At 42.4% G+C, this 18766-nt stretch overlaps 1 protein-coding gene across 1 annotated transcript in view; it reads right to left on the reverse strand.

The window, feature by feature from the left end:
• The window catches only part of GARRE1 (granule associated Rac and RHOG effector 1), a 60387-nt gene that overhangs the window by 29886 nt on the left and 11735 nt on the right, over positions 1-18766 (reverse strand). Inside the window, exon 2 of the mRNA XM_054269314.1 lies at positions 792-2116. Within this exon, the coding sequence (XP_054125289.1) occupies positions 792-1280 (489 nt within the window). The 5' untranslated portion in view covers positions 1281-2116. The remainder of the gene's footprint in view (positions 1-791; positions 2117-18766) is intronic.

Consider the following 18766-nt stretch of genomic DNA (forward strand, 5'->3'; position numbering starts at 1 on the left):
CTCTGCAGATTGCTGCAAAGTGAAGAAGTATGTCAAAACACAAGGAGCTGCTTAAAACTGCAGGGATTTATCTGTGACTATCACTTGGCACTGCCTGCTAGGCAACACATTTAGTGGAGGAGAAATATCCAGACTTTCCCAGGCAGGCATAGCAGGAAGCTGGGGATCCTCTGAATCCTGACTCTTGGGTGCTCATTGCCAGCATAGGAACATTGCAGCAAAGTCATAACAAATTTTACAGCACTAGTATCTCACACAGTGTGTTATTTTCCTCTCACAACACCTCAAAAATATAAAAATGTTCTAAAGAGTGATAAAATCACTCTTTAATCAATGAATACGTAGTTTCACTGAAACACTGATGACAACATGCTACTCCCATGTGCTCAGGTTTCTCCTTGGTATTATCCACTCTGAGGGAAGTGTAGGCTGATTCAGAATATGATGACATAACAGTTTTAGAAACATTGGCTAACATAAACTAGAAAATGGTTTAAAACTTTTGTGTAGTTGGTTCTTCTACAGAAATACCTATTAAATACCTAATTAACATAGATGGAGGTCAGATCTCATAAATGACTTGGTACTTTATCAGTATGTAAGAAATTAAGAGTTTCTTTTCCCACCAGCATCATCCATATGTGATTCTGGTGGGAAAAGAAACTCTTTTCCCACAAATACACAGCAAGGTGGAGAAAAGTTTTGGCATAGAAGGGATTTTGAAGAGAAATTCAGTTAAGAAGGCACGATACACATTCACATGCCAAACTGAATCCTCCAAGATAACCTACCTCAATGTCTTGTAGGCTGAACTCTTTTTGATCTTTGAAGTTCGCAGCTCCTGCACTCAGTTCCATCAGCATTTTTGCTATTTCTGGTTTTATTGCTGCTGTGAGTCGACTGGCCGCTTCCATGACATGTTCCTGCACGTCTTTCAGTTGCATAGCTGCCTTGGAGTAGTGCGAGTTCCTGAACACGCCGCTGAAAAGGTCCGTGAGGAAAGTGCTCGTTCGGCAGAAGACGTTGAGCGCATCCAGGTACTTGGAGATTCCCTGCTGGATGTCAGCGATGGGAGTGGTGTGGGAGGCGGGGTGGGAGCAGCCGCCAGCAGCAGCTGGGGACACCAGGGGGGTGCTGGGGGACGCCAGCGGGGCGCTCAGGGTCCTGCCCAGCTCGGGCATTTGGTACTGCTGGTGTTGCTGCACCTTCTGCTTGGACCCGCCAAGCAAGAAGCGCCGCTTGTAGTCCATTTTGCTTTCTTGTGCACTGCAGCAATACATAAGTGAGTGCTTGGCCAGAGAGTTCTCCAATTCACAATCACTTGTCAGATTCCTTCCTCGGGATCTATGTACAGTAACGGCGCAGGACTGTGTACATAGGTTTCACAAAAGGCATTTCAGAAAGGCAAGCGTCTGTATAATCTGTATCAGCACTGGGAACGGCAGCACATCTGCTGACTCCGTGGTTTCAATGCTGGGTGCAGCCCTGCTGCAGTTAGAAACTGTACTCAAAAAGCAAAGCCCAAGTGTCTCAGTACTGCTCTGTCCCCTGTGTGGTATCCCCTCTGCAGGCAGAAAAGCCAACTGGAGCAGAGAAGTGATCGCCTACAAGTTCTTCAGGAGAGCAACATTGTCCCTTGCTGCTGCATCTACAAAAGTTAATTTTGTCAATGCAAGTAATAGTTTTAGAAGCAATACCTTAATACAATTCTCCCATTAGTAGCATCAGGAAAAGTGGAGCAAACCACCGATCAACAGCGATTATAAAAGCAGTGCAGAGGCTCTTTCCTTGAAAAAGCAAATCCTTATGTCAGCAGATCAAATATCTTCAAATGTCTTGACAGATCCAGTCTGCCAACTCAGTTTACTTGTAGTGTCTCTTCTTAATATTGGAGGGGGGAAAAAAAATCTGGACTGTTTACAGAAGACTTTGCAAGTATAAGCTATTAAAAACTAGAGTGTTTGTTATTGCAAGCCTTCCTCCCCTTTCCCTGTGTGTTGAGGTAGTTGTTTCCGTTGTAACTTTAACAAGTGGTGCTTCCAGACTGCGTTTGCCCTCGATTGCAGACTCAGAACAAAAATGCACAAATGTATTTGTAAGGCCTCTAGGTCATTTCCTGTGAAGGAAAAAAAAAAAAAAGTTATACATCAGAGAACAATGAGAAGGTTTGAAAGTTTAACTCCTGCAGTGTCCCAGTTCACATCTCTGGGCACACACTGTCAGCAACACCCAAGATCCAAAGGGGGAGAGCTGCACTGAGTTTAAAAGGCTGTGAGAAGTCAGAGTCATCCTGTGGCTAAACTCAACACTGGGATATTTTCTTGTTAATTCTTTCATTGTAGGCTGTAAAACTTAAGAGTCTGCTTAATCCCCAGTGCAAGTCCTGCACAGTTAAGAACAGCGAAAGGTTACTACTGCAGAGCTCAAGGGAAGTTAATCACATTTTCTAATCTCATTCTTTAAAAATAATTTAAAAATTAAATCAGTTAAAACTTTTTTTCATTCACCATAATTTATCGCAGAACTTCCCATTTATTCTAATAGTTTACTAAGTCAACAGATACAAGTTCCTAGTTTTTTATTTAGTACAACAACAGACCAATCTGCCTGAGATTAGCAGGCAGATTAATCCTACCTGAGATTAGCTGAGAAATACCACATTCATGTCCCATTCCAGTGTGATGGGCAGGCAGCACCTCTCATTCACAAGGTGGTACACGAGGCACAACTGCCTAGGAACCTGACTGCTCTAAACAACACTCTCAGCACATCAAAGTAGGGAGGAAATACAACTTCTGTACTGCCCTGCTCCTGCTGGCACACCCTGGTGCAGCTGGAGAGCCAAGAGCTCCTCAGGGCACCTGCAGAAGGTGAGCAGAGCCTAGGCAGTGGGACAGGGATGAGATGGAGCACGAGGTGCTCAACACCAGACACTCACACTGTGCCAGGAAACATCAGAAGGATCCAACTCTGCCATCAGTCTGCCCAGTCCTAGCTCCAGTCACACTTCAGGCCACTCTCTCCCTTTCCCACACACCCCACTTGATTCTATCAAACAAGGACATCCCTTTCCTTACTGCAGCAATTGCAATGTCCCAGGCACTTGGAAGAACAATCCAGGAACCCTTTAACAACAAAATGTTCCTTTAGCTATTATATTTGAGCAATGAAATCTGTAGTAATATTGTCAGAATGGTTGGGGAAGAATTTCTTATTTCCATCTGTCTGAACACACAGAATATTCATTCATTCCTTCATTCCCATTTTGGCACATCTGTAGGATACAAGCATCCCACAGATAAAGAAGGCAGGACACAGCAGGACAAAACATCCAAACCTGGCCAGTTTCACTCCCAATAAAACAGGACACAAGTTTTTCAGGAAATCATTAATGCAGATGGTTCTGCTTCAGAGATCTTGAGCAAATATTCTTCTTATTGGCACTTCTGAAAACCTAAAACTCCGAGAAACTCCCATATTCACTTCAGTATCCTTAAAGTACTCCAAGCTGACTACTTACCTCCCTAACTACTTCTCCCAATATTCACACTGAATGTGTCAAAATGAAAGACACTCATTAAAACCATAAATTTCTAAGATGTCTTGATATCACAAGCATAGCTGAAATTTCTCCTTGTTTGACAAGTTATGGTGGCTTACAGTGGAGAGCATGATTAAATTGGTTTCCTTGATTGCATACAAATGTAGAAGGAATAAGAGAGTTGGTTAATTTAAATGCAACATGTAAGTAAATTAATGATTGTTTTTCCTAAGTAGACATGAAATTTCTCATTGCAGAGGAACTTAAGAAATGATCATGAAAGAAAAAGCTAAGAAGGAAGGGTTTTCAAGCTCCAGGGTACTGATTTAGATGAGATTATCAGAGATGCACCTCAGCTCAGTGCTTGTGATTACATACAGAGCCTTTCAGGATCAAACACACTGAATTCATTTGGAATGGTCAGATATTTAGCCATTACATAAATCTGCTGCATCCTAAAAGAACATAAATGCAAAGGATAGGAAAATAATGGTGGCTTCATATTTTCTACAGCTATAAAAAAAATGACAAACCATTGTGTTTCTAGTTTGTAGTCAAACTTGCAGGTACTTACTCAGTTCTTCAGCTTCAAAATTCCCTTGTAATAAAACCTACACAGAATCTTAAAGAGGACAGCTTGTCTCTTCAGCTGATATTTATTCAGAGAGAGGAAAGCTGCACGCCTCTACAGCAGACATGTGTCTGAATACCACGTCTGAAACTCTGTAATGAGCTCTCTGACATGCTACATACAAAACAAACATTCCTCCTTTTGCATCTTTCCCTGAAAAAGTGAAGCACAGAGGGTTCCCACGCTCTCCCTTCCCTTCCCCACTGCTCTTGGTGTGTGCCCTAAATGTGAGGGCTCCACTCTGAACTGCAGGGACTTCAGCCCAATCTACCTCTGCCACCTTAGGGGGGAAAGTAACCAAGGGTTTCCTTCTAGTGATACAGGAACAGCATGTTATCACCCAAAATATAACCTTAAGCTTGTACTTCATTTTGTGGAAACAGAAATACTCACAGAAACCAAGTGAAGGAATTACCAAAAAAGATAGCATACCACACCAAAAGGTATTTTAGTGCTTCCTTTATGTAATCAAAACCAAACAGTGCTGTTCAGGTACTATCAAACACTAATATATAATATATATAATTATATAAATATATAATACATAATATATATAATATATAATATATAATATATAATATATAATATATAATATATAATATATAATATATAATATATAATATATACCCAGCTCCACCACCCTGCTTGGCAAAACACCACTGGAAAAGCCCAGCATGCTGTTTGCATTCTCACTTCAAGGAGTTAATGCCAGAGTTAAGGAACTGCTATGAGTTTGGACTGTTTGAATTTCCAGAAAATCAGCTGCACAAGCTCCTCTAAAAATGGCCACATTTGCATAGAGGAAACATAAATTGAAGGAAAATGAGAGCAAATGCAAATCTACTCACTAATTTTTTTAAATGTAGCATCCAAATATTTTTGCTTGGGTACTTCCCAGAAAAATGCTTTTTCCTAACTCCACCAGTCACAAGAGATACGAATAAACAGGCAGGACTTTCAGACAAGTGGAATTTGGTACCCCCCAGTTTGTTTTGGACCAGCATGAGGAGTCCAATCCCCCATCTGTCCTGTTTGGGATTACCCTGCTATAAAAGAAGTCAACTTTTTCCCTGAATCAACACAAGAAACTGAGCAGAGGAAGCAATGCTTTAAAAAAGGTTCTGACATCAACTTCAAAAACTGGCAAAAGTTTGCCTTCAGTTGGTGTTCTTTATGGATTCTGTTGTCCTTCCAGAGAAAGAGCAATAAAACACAGAAGAGTAAGATAGTCCAAAACACCTGAGCCAACTTTTTGAATGTAACTTTTCATGCTATTTCAGGCTGGTTTTAATTAGATTGAGATACAGATTCCAAATCTCAGGATGAACTCACCACCGCACCCACCATTTATGTTAAACAAACTAAATCTAATTAATGTTCAAAAAAAGCTAACTCCAAAAGAGACGAGCCAGAGCAGCCAGATTGCTTACCCAGGAACAGCCTGAACAAACAAACCCACGGCGAGGCCAAAAGGCCAGGAAGCTGCCAGAGCCAAGGGCCTCCTGTCAAAACCACACAGAAGTCTCTCTGACATTTCGAGATACAAATGTGGTGCAGATCCAAAAGTCACTCCACAAGGACGGTGCCATTCCACCTCCCCAGTTCCTGCCACCAATGTGTACATCCCACCCACCACTGGCCAGCCACCCCAAATATGAACACCTAAACCAAAGATATTCCATGTGGTCCTCAACACCTGCACAGCCAACTGGGAGCAGGAGGGCAAGGGAAACCTGCACAGCACGCCCTGAGGAGTGCTCAGTGTCCCTGTGTCCCTCTGTCCCCAGCACAGATGGCTCAGGGCTGGAAGAGGGACCAGGGAACAACCATTTGTGTGTGGGCACCCAGCTGCCAAGAGCCTGGTGAGGACAGCATGGCTGGGAAGGACACGAATGACCATGTTCACAGATGAGGGAAGAGATGAGGATTTGCCTCCATGTTTCAGAAGGCTGATTTATTATCGCATATATTATATTAAAGCTATACTAAAAGAATAGAAGAAAGGATTTCATCAGAAGGCTGGCTAAGAATAGAAAGAGAGAGGAGAGGAGAGGAGAGGAGAGGAGAGGAGAGGAGAGGAGAGGAGAGGAGAGGAGAGGAGAGGAGAGCTTGTGTCTCAGACAGAGTCCGAGCCAGCTGACTGTGATTGGCCATTAATTAGAAACAACCACATGAGACCAATCCCAGATGCACCTGTTGCATTCCACAGCAGCAGATAATCATTGCTTACATTTTGTTCCTGAGGCCTCTCAGCTTCTCAGGAGGAAAAATCCAAAGGAAAGGATTTTTCATAAAATGTGTGAGTGACAGAGGTGGGGCACAGAGCTGGGCACTGCCCAGGGTGTCACAGCAGCACCTCGCTGGCATGGGGGACAGGAAACAGTCAGGTATCCCCAACTACTTTTTGGGAGGTATTTTAAGACAGACATCACATTTTTAACTGGGACCTGATTCATTTTAGACTCTCCCAAACTGAAGATGGATTACATCTACAAAACATATCTATTAAAAAATACTAGAAATTGGAATTTGAAATGACTAGAAATTGGAATTGGTCTGGAATTGAATTCCAGACCAGGGACTCAATATAAAAACAGTTCTAATTTCAGCAGCAAATCTCAACCTGATAAATTAAATTCTGACTTTGACTACAACTTCTCCACTACTCTCATCAATACACCACATCTATTTTTATTAAAATTGCCACAGGAATGGCACCTGACTATTATATCCAATCCACCCATGAAGAGCAAACGTATCACATGAATTGTATGTGGGTTTTTAAAATTTGTTTACATTTTTAAAACACTGCTGTGAACACAAAACTTTTCAGAATAATACAAGAGCTGAAAAAAAAAATGTTTCAAAAACGAACAAGAAGACCCACCTTCAAGTAAAGCTGGCTGGCAGAAAATATGCATCCACCTCTGACACGAACCAAGTTATTCTGCACCACCTGGGATTTCTTACCAGCACATCATAAATACTTAAAGCATGCAAATGCTTTTATAGGGGTTGACAGGTATTGATTATCTTCACCAGCAGGGCAAAGGAGGCTCAGGGTTATTCCAGACTCACTCCCACAGCTGGCAGGATGTAGGCACAGGACAGGAGCAGCCCAGGAATGGCAGCAGGGAGAGGATTCTCCTCACCCAGCCCCAGCTGCTCCTGGCCTGGAGCCACAGATCCAGGATGGAAAACCAGCACTGCTTTCCAGAGCTTTCTAATGGGGTGGGCTGCAGCCTCCAGGAGACCCAGGCACCTCCTGGATGGGCTTTTTTGTCACCCAAGTTGTAAAAATCTCCTATTAGAAGAGGATGGAGGAAAGTCAGAAACACACCATTATACCAAAATAATTTCAGCTCCTGTAAGCTCATTAATTGCTCATTGGGATTCCTTTTTGGCTGCTTGCCCAGAACAGTTGGAGGAAAAAAACCAAACCATAACAAAAAAAGAAGTCAAGTGAATCCTTAGAGAATCCATGAAGCTCCTGTTGGACAGATCCTTCTCCCAGGGTGTCCCAGCTCCCTGGGGTGCCAGCAGCCACCCTGGCAATGCCCCCGTGCCCTCCCTGCCCCAGCTGTTGTATTTTCTCAAACCTGCCCAGGTAATAATGCCCAGTGGTAGAATTTGCAGAAAGGGGAAAAGCCAGGGCCAAAGTGCTGGTTCTCTGCTCCTGTCACTGCAAAGGTGCTCATGCAATGATTCCTTTGCTCTAAAAGTCCCTGGATCATGCTCATGAAGAACAGGACCCTCTTTCACTGATGTGCACAGGTGGGCACTGAGATCTGTTAAACCAACAACCTGGTTCTATCAACTAAAAATACCAATTTCACCAATGATATATCTACCTAGCATTTATAGACAGTCTGAACTAATTTATTATGCTTTTGTCTGGAGTTTACTTCCCTTCAAAATGATGCTCCTTAAAGCAACGACAGTAAGTTATTTGTGCTTATTTCTGTCTTCTGCATTTGTACTGAACAATCCTGTTGGGGTGCATTTCTGTTAGGTGCCCAAAATGACAAGCAAAGACAAAAATATGTCCATGCCCTGCCCAAAAAATCCAAATAACCAACAATTCTGTCATGAAAACCACTCAGAAACAGAACTGGAAAAGGCTGAAGAACATCAAATTTGGGGAGCTAGGTAAGTGCTGAGGGTCCTGCCTGCTCAGCACTACACCACCTCACTTCCTTCAGACAAAAACCCCGTAAACCTGTGTAACCACACTCCCGGAAAGACACACATGCAATGTAGGTGTCCCTCAGTCAGATTCAGACTTGCCAGCCCAGTGAAGTGGATTTTTCCAAGGCAGAGCTTACAGTCCATCAGGAGACTTCCTGCACTTTGTTTGAAGTAAAACACACAACACTTGAAATAACTCAAGTCTCAGCAGTAAGACATGACAGCAAAAGGAAAGGCTGGTGAAAGGAATGTGTTAAATCAGAGCTTCTTTCAGCCTTGTGTGCCTCAGCCAATGTCAAAAATAGATGCCTGTGTCAGATCAGGATCACTGCTCCAACCCTCCCTTGGCAATAGGCGCTTATGTTACCTACTCTGAAAGCAGGACCAGCTCCCCTTTGGAAACAGAAAGGAAATAATGTCAATTCTTTATGGAGACAGCCTAACAAAGCCCCTGCACACAGCAAGAGAAATCCCCACACATGACTGTCAGCCAGGGGACACTCCATCTCCCAACAGAGTGCACTCACCACCACACTCCCCCAGCAGGGCTGGAAGATGTGCTGGCACGAGGAAAACCTCGTGGGACCAGACTGAGAACAGCATAAGCAGCACAAATTTCAGTAGAAAAGGCACAGCTCTGCCTCCCAGAACAGCTCACCTGCAGAATTCTACAGGACTGCCCAGGAGGAGACACCTGTGCACATGGACAGCCATCCATGGGGAAATAAACTGCCCTTCCAACCTGGGGCAAAACTGCAGGAAGGGTTTCAACCCAGGGACAGTCAGCTGACAACTTCTAGAAAATCCTGAGATTAAATTAACATGCTCCTGTAAATGATGTTTTTAGGCCACAGATTCCCTTCCTGCTGAAGGGAACTCAGGAAGGAACGGGCGAGCTAGAGAAATATTCCATTATAACATGTGGAACAGGAATATTACCTGGTCAGGCTAATGCACATTGGTTATGGCCACCTGAGACAATTCCCAAGTCTGTCTTTGCACCCCCACCACCATCACATCCACACTTGAAATCCTTCTAAGCAGAAGCCACCCACAATTCTTCTTCACCCTGTCACTCCTGATTACTGTATTCAAAAATATAAATGTAAACACAGAGTCTATCATGGTGCTTGCTTTTTAAAACTTCACTGAAAAAAGAAGCATTAAGAAAACAAATTCAATTGTTTCCCAGTTGTGTACTGAAAACTCCAAAAATCACCATTTTCCAAGTTTATGCAGAAAACCAGCTTTCACATGGGGAGGCGAACACAATACAATAAAAAACAGTAAAAAAAAGTCCAACACTAAACCATCCTACTGTAACTATGATGCTACAAAAGACATCTTAAACCTCTGGGCTCACTTCAGTAATGAACTTAGGCACACGTTTAGTTCCAGGTCCACTTAGTGGTGTCTCCCACACAGCCAGGTTAGAGTTAAACTCCTTGTTACACCATCAATTGCAGCTTTCCAGCACAAGCAAATGTCATATTTTGTTTTCAGTAACTGGGAAGAGATGTTTTCAATACACATTTTAAGATCCATGCTAGAAATTTCTACCAAAATTCGTTAAAGAGGTTTAGGAAATCCCTTTGAAGAGCTTAGTTCCTGCTGAGTCAGTGCAGATCAAGAAACCAGGCAGAAGGCTCCACGTAGAGCTTTATTCTCATCAGCTTAAAAGGATTTGTCCATGGACTCAAACACTGCAGAAAAAGCTTCCACACCCAGAAAAACGGGAATAATTCCCACTCTTTGACCAAGCACACAGAGAAATAAAGACATTCTTCAACACATCTTCCTTCAACAGTTGGGTTCTTCTGAGGAAGCTTTCATTGTCCTGAACAAATCACACCTTAAACAAGACTTGGAAAGACAAGTGGGAATAAGAACCCAGGTCAATATTACACTATTCAGGCATGACATACTGCATACTCTAACACATTTTATATTTATATATATACACACACACACACAGGACTAAGGGACTAAAGACACTAGATTAATTTGGGATAAATTTATCAACTCATACATGGAAAAAGAATCCAAACCTCACATACAAAGTGATGGGCTCTGGTCTGATCATTACCATTGAGGAAGGTGACCTCAGTGCTACAGCTGACTGGTTTTGCTGAACATCAGCCTGATGCTGAATGGCAGAGTGGAGAAGAACAGACCTGGAAGGGAACAGCTCTGTTGGAAGAGCCAGACACACACTTATGCCACTGCATAAATCCATGGTTTACCCACATTTCCAATTTAGTGTGCAGTTCTGGTCTCTGATCACCCTCCCTGCCAGAGGGGCTGACTTGGGTGACTGAACAGTCTGACCACAGGCTCAGGAACCCCAGCAAGTTGTTGAGGACAGTTTTAAATCAGTATTGCTCACAAATTCACCCTGCTCTTGCCTTTCCCAACAAATCCATTTATAACCTCCAAGGGATAAAATAAAGGAGGTTGAGGTGGATCCATTTTGGAGCCTGAATCAGCCACTTTTACTCTGTCACTCTCTCCACCCCCAGCACCCACCGAAGGCAGTGAACACAAGTGCCACAAGGACACACTGTTTACAACTCCTCTGCAAACAGAAACATTTCCTCATCCAGCTCAGCTGCTCCCTCTCAGCCTTGCAGCCCTGCTGCTGCTCCTGCAAACACAGATCCCACGTTTCAGAAATGCCCCAGGACTTGCACTTCCCAGCACACACACGTTTGAATTTTCCCACTGAAACAAACATCCCTAAGCCAAACTGCTTTAAGAGTTTGTGATGCTATACAACTTTAAAAAGCCAAACTCAGAGTCACTTCAGTCATTTCAATTTAGTGGTGCTGGATAAAAGTAGTATTTCAAGGCAGAGAAAATTATAGCTCATCCACACATTTAAAGCTCTTCTATGAAGAAGGAAGTTCTGAGTACTAGAAACATGAGACAGATTATGTACAGCAAATCCTGTAAAGCCTGTATGTGATTTTTTTCTGCCTGTTTGCAGCAAGGATGATGAAAGCTTTCAAAACATTTGGAGTAACTCAACATCAACAATCTTTCCTCACCCAAATTACTGTGCTGCTCCTGAATTCTCAACACTTGCCACAGAATTCATCTACAACATTCTCAATACCAGACTACATCAAAGCAATGAAAAAACCCTGCAAATGCACTTTTTTAGCTGCATTAAATGTACTAATCCTAACCCCCTTCTATAAATGAAATGGCACACCAGCATGTACTATCTACCATGAGGAAACTATCCTCTTTCTCATTTAATAACTATTACCACAAACACTCCTTTGTGACTGAAATTAAAACCTAATCCAATATTTACCAATATTTATTCCCTTCAGTACAGAGTAGGAGCTTTATCTTAATGCTCTCCCAACTCATTCATTCAAAGTCTCCTACTTGAGAAGGATAAGTATTCTGAAATTATATTAATTTCATTTCCAAAAATATGAACAGGAGTCCATATCAGAAATCTGACATCAGCACATCCCCTCAATGCCCAGGACAGTGGCAGCCACGGGGTTTTGCTGTTTGTGCACACAGAGATTCTGTCTCCAGAGCACAGCTCCTGTCCCAGGAACAGCCTTTCCAAATGCTTTATGGGCTCACTGTATTTGAGCAGCAGTAAATTCATCACTGAACAGCTGGAGTTCTGCCCAGGAAAACAAACTATCTTCTCCACTGAAGAGAGAGACATGATGATTACGCCTTTCATATCCCTCTCATGCTGAAAATTATGGAATTACCAGAAAACTGTAATCATGAAAATGTTAAACTAAGGAGAATGTATTTTTACAGCAAATGAACATAATTATGTTTACCATATTTGGGCCCAAAGCTGGCTGGCAATTCAGTCTGTATATAGCCAGCAGTATCTGATTCACTGTCACAGGATATGAATAAACCAGAGCAATCCAGTGTGAATTACAGCCTCCCTCCCCTAACAAAACCAAACACTAGTGTGTACATAATACTATAAAAGCATAATAGCACTGTAAATAGCAATTCCATAAATAGCAGTAGCTGAGTAGTTTCACTTTAATTCTAAAAATCATTCTTGAACTAGACTTCCGTAACAGGAGACTTTTGGAACTGTCAAAATGCTTTATTTCTAACAAATCTAGGGTTTGTAATATATTATCATATGTAGAGCTAATCTCTGTAGCTGATGAAGGAACAGTGGTGACAAGAAATTTGAGATCATAAAGATTAGCAAAGTAGGAGCAGTAACATGCATACTTCATAACCTTTCCTCATTTTTCCTGATCAAAAAAGCTGCTTGTGTGTCCTGGGCACAGAATTCACCTCCTCATTAAGGCCAGAATTTTTAAAGCTTAATTAAATATAGATGAGATTTTTAAAATAGCCCTAACTCATCTTGCGTAGCTGGGGCCAAAATAGGATTAATTATAAGATCAAATATAGCACCCTTCCAGTTTATAAATCTCTAATACAAATCCAAAGGAAAAGACAGAGCCCAAACTTGCCACCTGCAACATCTCCCCCTTGGAGACCACCCAGAGCTCAGTGCTTATCTGGCTGCTCTGCACAGCACACAGCTGAAAAGGAGCTGGGAGCTCCTAGGAGCTGCTCAAGGCTCTGCAGGTGCTGTCAGCAGCTGGCTCAGGCACACCCTGGGCACACAGGATCCTCTGCCTGCCCCAGCAGCAGCTCCCAGTGCTCAGACCCACATTCCAGTGCCCTCCATCAGTAATCCCACCTGCTATTTCAGTCACACCATCGTTTGTTGCCTTTCATCCACACAACGCAAATGCCAAAATAAGCCACAGGTCAGCATCAAAAAGCTGCACAATGAGGAACTCTGCAGCAGCCCTGGGTCCCCTCCATCCACTCCTTGCACAGAGAAAGCTGTAAGAAATGCCTCTCTTCAAAAGCAATTGTTACCTGGGGTTTACATTTTATATGCTTTTCCAATGAAAATTAGCTTATTTTCCTTTTATTAAGAAAAGCAAGTATTTTAATATTTTAACAATTCAAAACAGAGTTAACATTCTTAAAAACAAAGTTAATTTCTTTCAATACAAACAAATTTACACATTTGGAAAATAAATCTGGGGTAGATGCTACCAAGGAGTATAAATAACGTCCCCAAGAGCTCTTTGCTAACAAATGCATACACAGAATTCTGCTGGCACTCTCCTCCCTCCCAGCCCTGAGCTCTGCAGTAACTATACAGCAGGGAAAGGCACTCAGCACTCACACTGATTGCACAGAAATACTGATGGAATGGGATTTTTGCCTTAAAAAAAACTGCCTTGTTCTTAGGTTGAAAATTATTCACCAAAGAACTCTCAAATCTTTCCCAATAAAATCATCAGTAGTTAAATATTTATCAATCTAATCTACAATATATAAAACACAGTCACACCACTTTAGCACGTCCTGAAATTAAAAGTACCGAGAGTTTTATATAAACAACTAAGCCCTCAATCATGGGCATGATTTGTCACCAGGTTATGTGCCAAATATTTCTGCACTGGGTTGTGCAAGAACTCTTTTGTGCAGCAGAGGATACAATGGGATATTTATGCTGGTATAATGCATTTTGAAAGAGAAACAAATGTAATGTTTTAATCCATAAAACAAATTAACACAATGGGACTGATCTATGCAGTAGAAATACAACATCCAGAGGCAAACCTGGAGACTTAAACTTTGATTATTTGGTAGATACTTCTGACACCTCAGGTGTGTTCCCCTGAAGCATCAGGTCCCACCAGTGGCACACACCCAATGGGAGATCCCAAGCCCACACCTGACCAAATACATGCTAGGAGACCACTCCACACTCCTTAAAAGAGCTGGATTTTGTTCACAAACTAAGACAGGACAGAAACATTTAAAATTTTAAGTGGCATCTTCTGATGTGTCAATTATACTTAACATTTATTAGCAACATGAAAGACTAAGCTTCAGTTAAATGCAATTTAGGTGACTCAAGCCATGCTGACACTCCTTCCCAGCAGCTTTTGTTGACAAAGGGCTTTTCTGCTGCCCCAACAGTGACATAGGGAAGTTGTGCCAGCCACAAGACATTGCAAAGATGCCAAATACATTTAAGCAATGTCTCAATACCAGCTGATGCTTCCACCATGGATTTGGCCAGGCACATTCCAAACACATTTCCCCATATCAGGTTTAGAGAAAGTGACCTTTTCAGCACCAGGACTGTCTGTGCTGCTGCCAGGACCCCCCCTCTGGTACCAAGCACTGCCCATGACTAATCTGGCACCAGCAAGGAAAAGGCTACAATGCACAAGGCTCAGCATCAGGGCAATTCCTCAGCCTGGCAACTCCTATTGTGTGCATTACTACAAACTCCCCCAGGCACCATTTTTAGCCACTGCTGGATTTCCTCCCTTCTCCCATCCCCCAGCCAAGCTCCAAACCTTGAAGTAACCTTGTTCTGTTCCCCCCCAGAGACAGCTCCATGCCTGAAACATAACCTCTAATCTTATTTTCTATTTCTAGCGTACAATTCACGACCCTTATCCCAATTTTTTAAATTAAATATCCTCCACATTGCACACTCTGCTTCCGACAGTCAGGACAGAGCATGGAGTATGTCAGAATTTATGGCCATATGTTTCTTGTTGAGGACAATTTAACATTGCTTTTAAGAGCATTAGAAACAATGTATTTATACAATATAGGTTTAAAGCTTTCTCTGGTAAAGATATTAAACACGACTGTCAGTACTCCACTGCACAGAAACAGCTTAATTTGTTGGAAGGTTTATCTAAAGACCTTAAAATACAACAGATCTGCACTTCAGGGCAGTTTGCAATGCAGAGCATTAACTGCCAGCAATTATTCATACTTGAGAGACTATCTATGGACATTAGGTTAAAGTCCTACAAATTACAGGGGTTTGTTACAAAATCTCATCTGACACCATCTCTTTAGGAGAACTTTGCCTTAACTGGTTTGGGTTTTTGCAATGACAAAATATGTTTGTCATTGATTCTGTAACTTCTGCTAAACAAAGCCAATTAAAAGTGCCCTACTGGACCAGGCACCCATCTAGGCCACAATGGCAGTGGTCAAGATCTCCACTTTTAATTAATGACCACAATCCATAACCCTCTTTCCTATTTTTACCAATTATACCCATCTGTACAGTTGCTAGGGCAAATGTTTTTCCACGAACAAATTCTCCCACAAAAGCACTTTGACACACCACAGCTCCCAGAGGAATGAAAAAGGTTCCTCTGTCTCCGAAGTGCTGAAAAACAAGAAGTTTCCAGGACACATCCCAAGGCTGGAGGTTGCAGCCTGACATGGCCAGAAGCTGCCAAGAGGTACAAGCAGGGCTGGGTTTGCAGCAGCCACACTGAGCACAGCCCTGCCCACCCCAAAATGAGGATTTCAGCCTAGGACTCACCCCAGGAGTGAGGGGAGCTGGGTTAGCACCAGCCATGCTGAGCACGGCTCTGCCCACCCCAAAATGAGGATTTCAGCCCAGGAATCACCCCAGGAGTGAGGGGAGCTGGGTTAGCAGCAGCCATGCTGAGCCCACCCCAAAATGAGGATTTCAGCCCCAGGAAGCTCCCAGGAGTGAGGGGAGCTGAGCCAGGGCTGTGCCCACCCAACCTGCTCCCTACCCCTTAGGGATTACCCTCACTGACATTGGGGGGAAAAAGGGAATTCCCATGGACCCACACCTCAAAACACACCAAGTTTTTCAGAACAAAGCCAACTATACTGATATGATTTGATTAATCAGAGACTCAGCCAGCCTAGGATGCTAACAGCAAAGAAATTGCCGCTAGTACTTCACAAAATGACTTTCCAAATTGTATTTCAGACATGAACAGTTACAGGACAAGTTGACCACAGAAGCAAAATTAAGAAAGAGGAATGATCCTTGAACCATGACATTAAGTGTTAGGACACGATATGTTAATTTTTTTACATATATACCTTATCAATGTGCTTGACAATCAATATGGGTTGTTTCACACCATTCTGCACAGGCAGTTCTAGTAAATACCATCAGTTTGTTCTACTTCTCTCTCCCACTCCTTCAGCTTCCATCCTATTCTCAGCAGGGCATCATTTCAATTTCTTACCAGCTCCACACAAATCCAACAGTGTAAGTGGGAGGACTGCCTCCAGCAATTAAGAATAGAAGTAGATAAGTGAACACATACCAGACTAGAGAAAATCAAGAGTGAGAACTTCTTAAGGTAGCAGAGCTGGATTTTGGAATGGAGTGAAAAACAACAGAGAAACTGTGAAGTCAAGAGTCACTTCATTAACACATTTATCCACCACTGGGTACCATAAAACAAAAGTTATCAATGACAGGAGCAGCCCCCGAGATTCATTCCTAAGTGACTCCTGGGGGATAACAATACTTTCTTTCTTTAAAAAAAAAAAATGAATAAAATTACACTGTCAACATAAAGAAATACAAGTCAGGACTGCCTCATGCCTCAGCAAAACCATGATGTTATAAACTCATATTTTGAATGGCAACTTCATTGAGTCTTAAAGGTCAACATTTGAAAACTTCTCTACCACACCTCAAAATAAGGACTCAAAGCATCTTGAAAAATCCTCACTGAGATTCTCATGTCAATGAATGACAACCACAAAAATTTATCATGCCACTAGGAAAATATGTGAAAATATGTTTTCAAAAGGATACTGTTAGTCAAATGGAAAAAGAGTATCACAACAGCACTGTCCAAAACCCAGCTACTTCAAAACACTGAATTAATTAAGCATTTTATGGACACCAGAGTTATAAAATGCATCATTTAAAGAATATAATATTGCTTGTCAATGTAAACATAAGTTAATTTTCCCACAGTCTCTGCCTTTACTATGAAAGGTACTGAAGCAATTCTAAGTCTTCACTGAGGACAGCAGTAAAGTCTTTAATTTTTCAGCACTGTTTCCACTCCCATCTTTCACAAACTTGTGGGAACACAGCATAGGTGGTTTTAGTTATGCTAACAATATTCTTCATTAGTCATAAAGAATGAAACCCAAGTTGCAGCAGAGTGAATCCATACGTGACACCATTTAAAAATCATTACTTCACAGAGCAAGGGCTCCTGGAGCACAGTCACTGCTGCAGGCTGGAGCTGCATGCTAATCTGTGCCTTCATTTCCAATAAAGCATGCAATGCACATTCAACTGAGTCAAAACAACCCTTCCAACACACAATCCTTTAGAGGAAACACTCAAATTACTAATGAGCTCATGAAAAGCTTTGAAACTCACTGAAAATTTAGCAGGTTTTTTTAATTTCTGAAAGAAAACCTGAGAACTATTTTTTGAAAAATCAGCCTTTGACTTGGAGCACTGGAGCACCAGCAGGTGCTGGGGGCAGTGCTGCCATCACTGCTGTCCAGGCTGGGGCAGGGTGACAGGGACACTGAGCACCCAGTGCCTGATGCCTTCCTTTGATACTTAACAACAGTCATTAAAATAATGCTTAAAATTAATGTAACAACTCCATTTCAACTAGCAAGTATGATCTACAAGGACACCAATGTGATCTAATAAACACTGAATTGGCCACTGTGCCTTGTGACTCTGCCTGCCACAAACTCCTGGCACACCTGGCTGAGCTCACAGCTCCCTGCCAGGGAGGGCACTGCAGATCCACCCCCAGGAACCACAGCAGGAATCTTCCACCTGAACACAGAGCTCAGCTAAGAATCTTCTACCTGAACACAGAGCTCAGCTAAGAATCTTCTACCTGAACACAGAGCTCAGCTAAGAATCTTCTACCTGAACACAGAGCTCAGCTAAGAATCTTCTACCTGAACACAGAGCTCAGCTAAGAATCTTCCACCTGAACACAGACCTCAGCTAAGACCTTCCCACACACTTACTGCTTCCAAATCCCTCCAGCCCCAGTGGGACCATCACACAGCACTCACACAGCTCACTCTGGACAAAACTCAATGTCCATGCCCTTCATACTCAATATTATGGAAACAACAACTTCCACAATGGCTCTGGAGAAGGGAAGTGAAATTATTATTTAGGAAAAAATTTCTTCTTGCATCTGGTTTAAGATAAGCAGCAAAGTAACAGAGCCCAGGGAACAATGAGGTGGTTGGGAAGAGCCCTGCTGCTGGACCTTGATATCTAAGGCTTCAACTTGCACTGAAGTTCTTTATTACATTCTGTATTTAATGATAATGCCCCTTCTTCCACATTTTCCCCATCAGGCAGGCTCTGATAAAAACCTGAACCTGTGTGTCCTGTGCCCCTGAATTACTGATGGCAGCAGAAAGTGCCAATGGCTGCAGCACAACCAAACAAAGCAGCAAATGCTCCTGCAGGAGGATTTCCATCCACTCCTGCTCCCCACAGTGCTAGATGGGAAAAATATAGGGAGCTGTGTTCCTACTGCACCAATACT

The sequence above is a fragment of the Melozone crissalis genome, unplaced genomic scaffold (genome assembly GCF_028551555.1).
Source record: "Melozone crissalis strain CALT ecotype California unplaced genomic scaffold, PUWL_Pcris_2 ptg000007l_1, whole genome shotgun sequence".
Taxonomy (NCBI): Eukaryota; Metazoa; Chordata; class Aves; order Passeriformes; family Passerellidae; genus Melozone; species Melozone crissalis.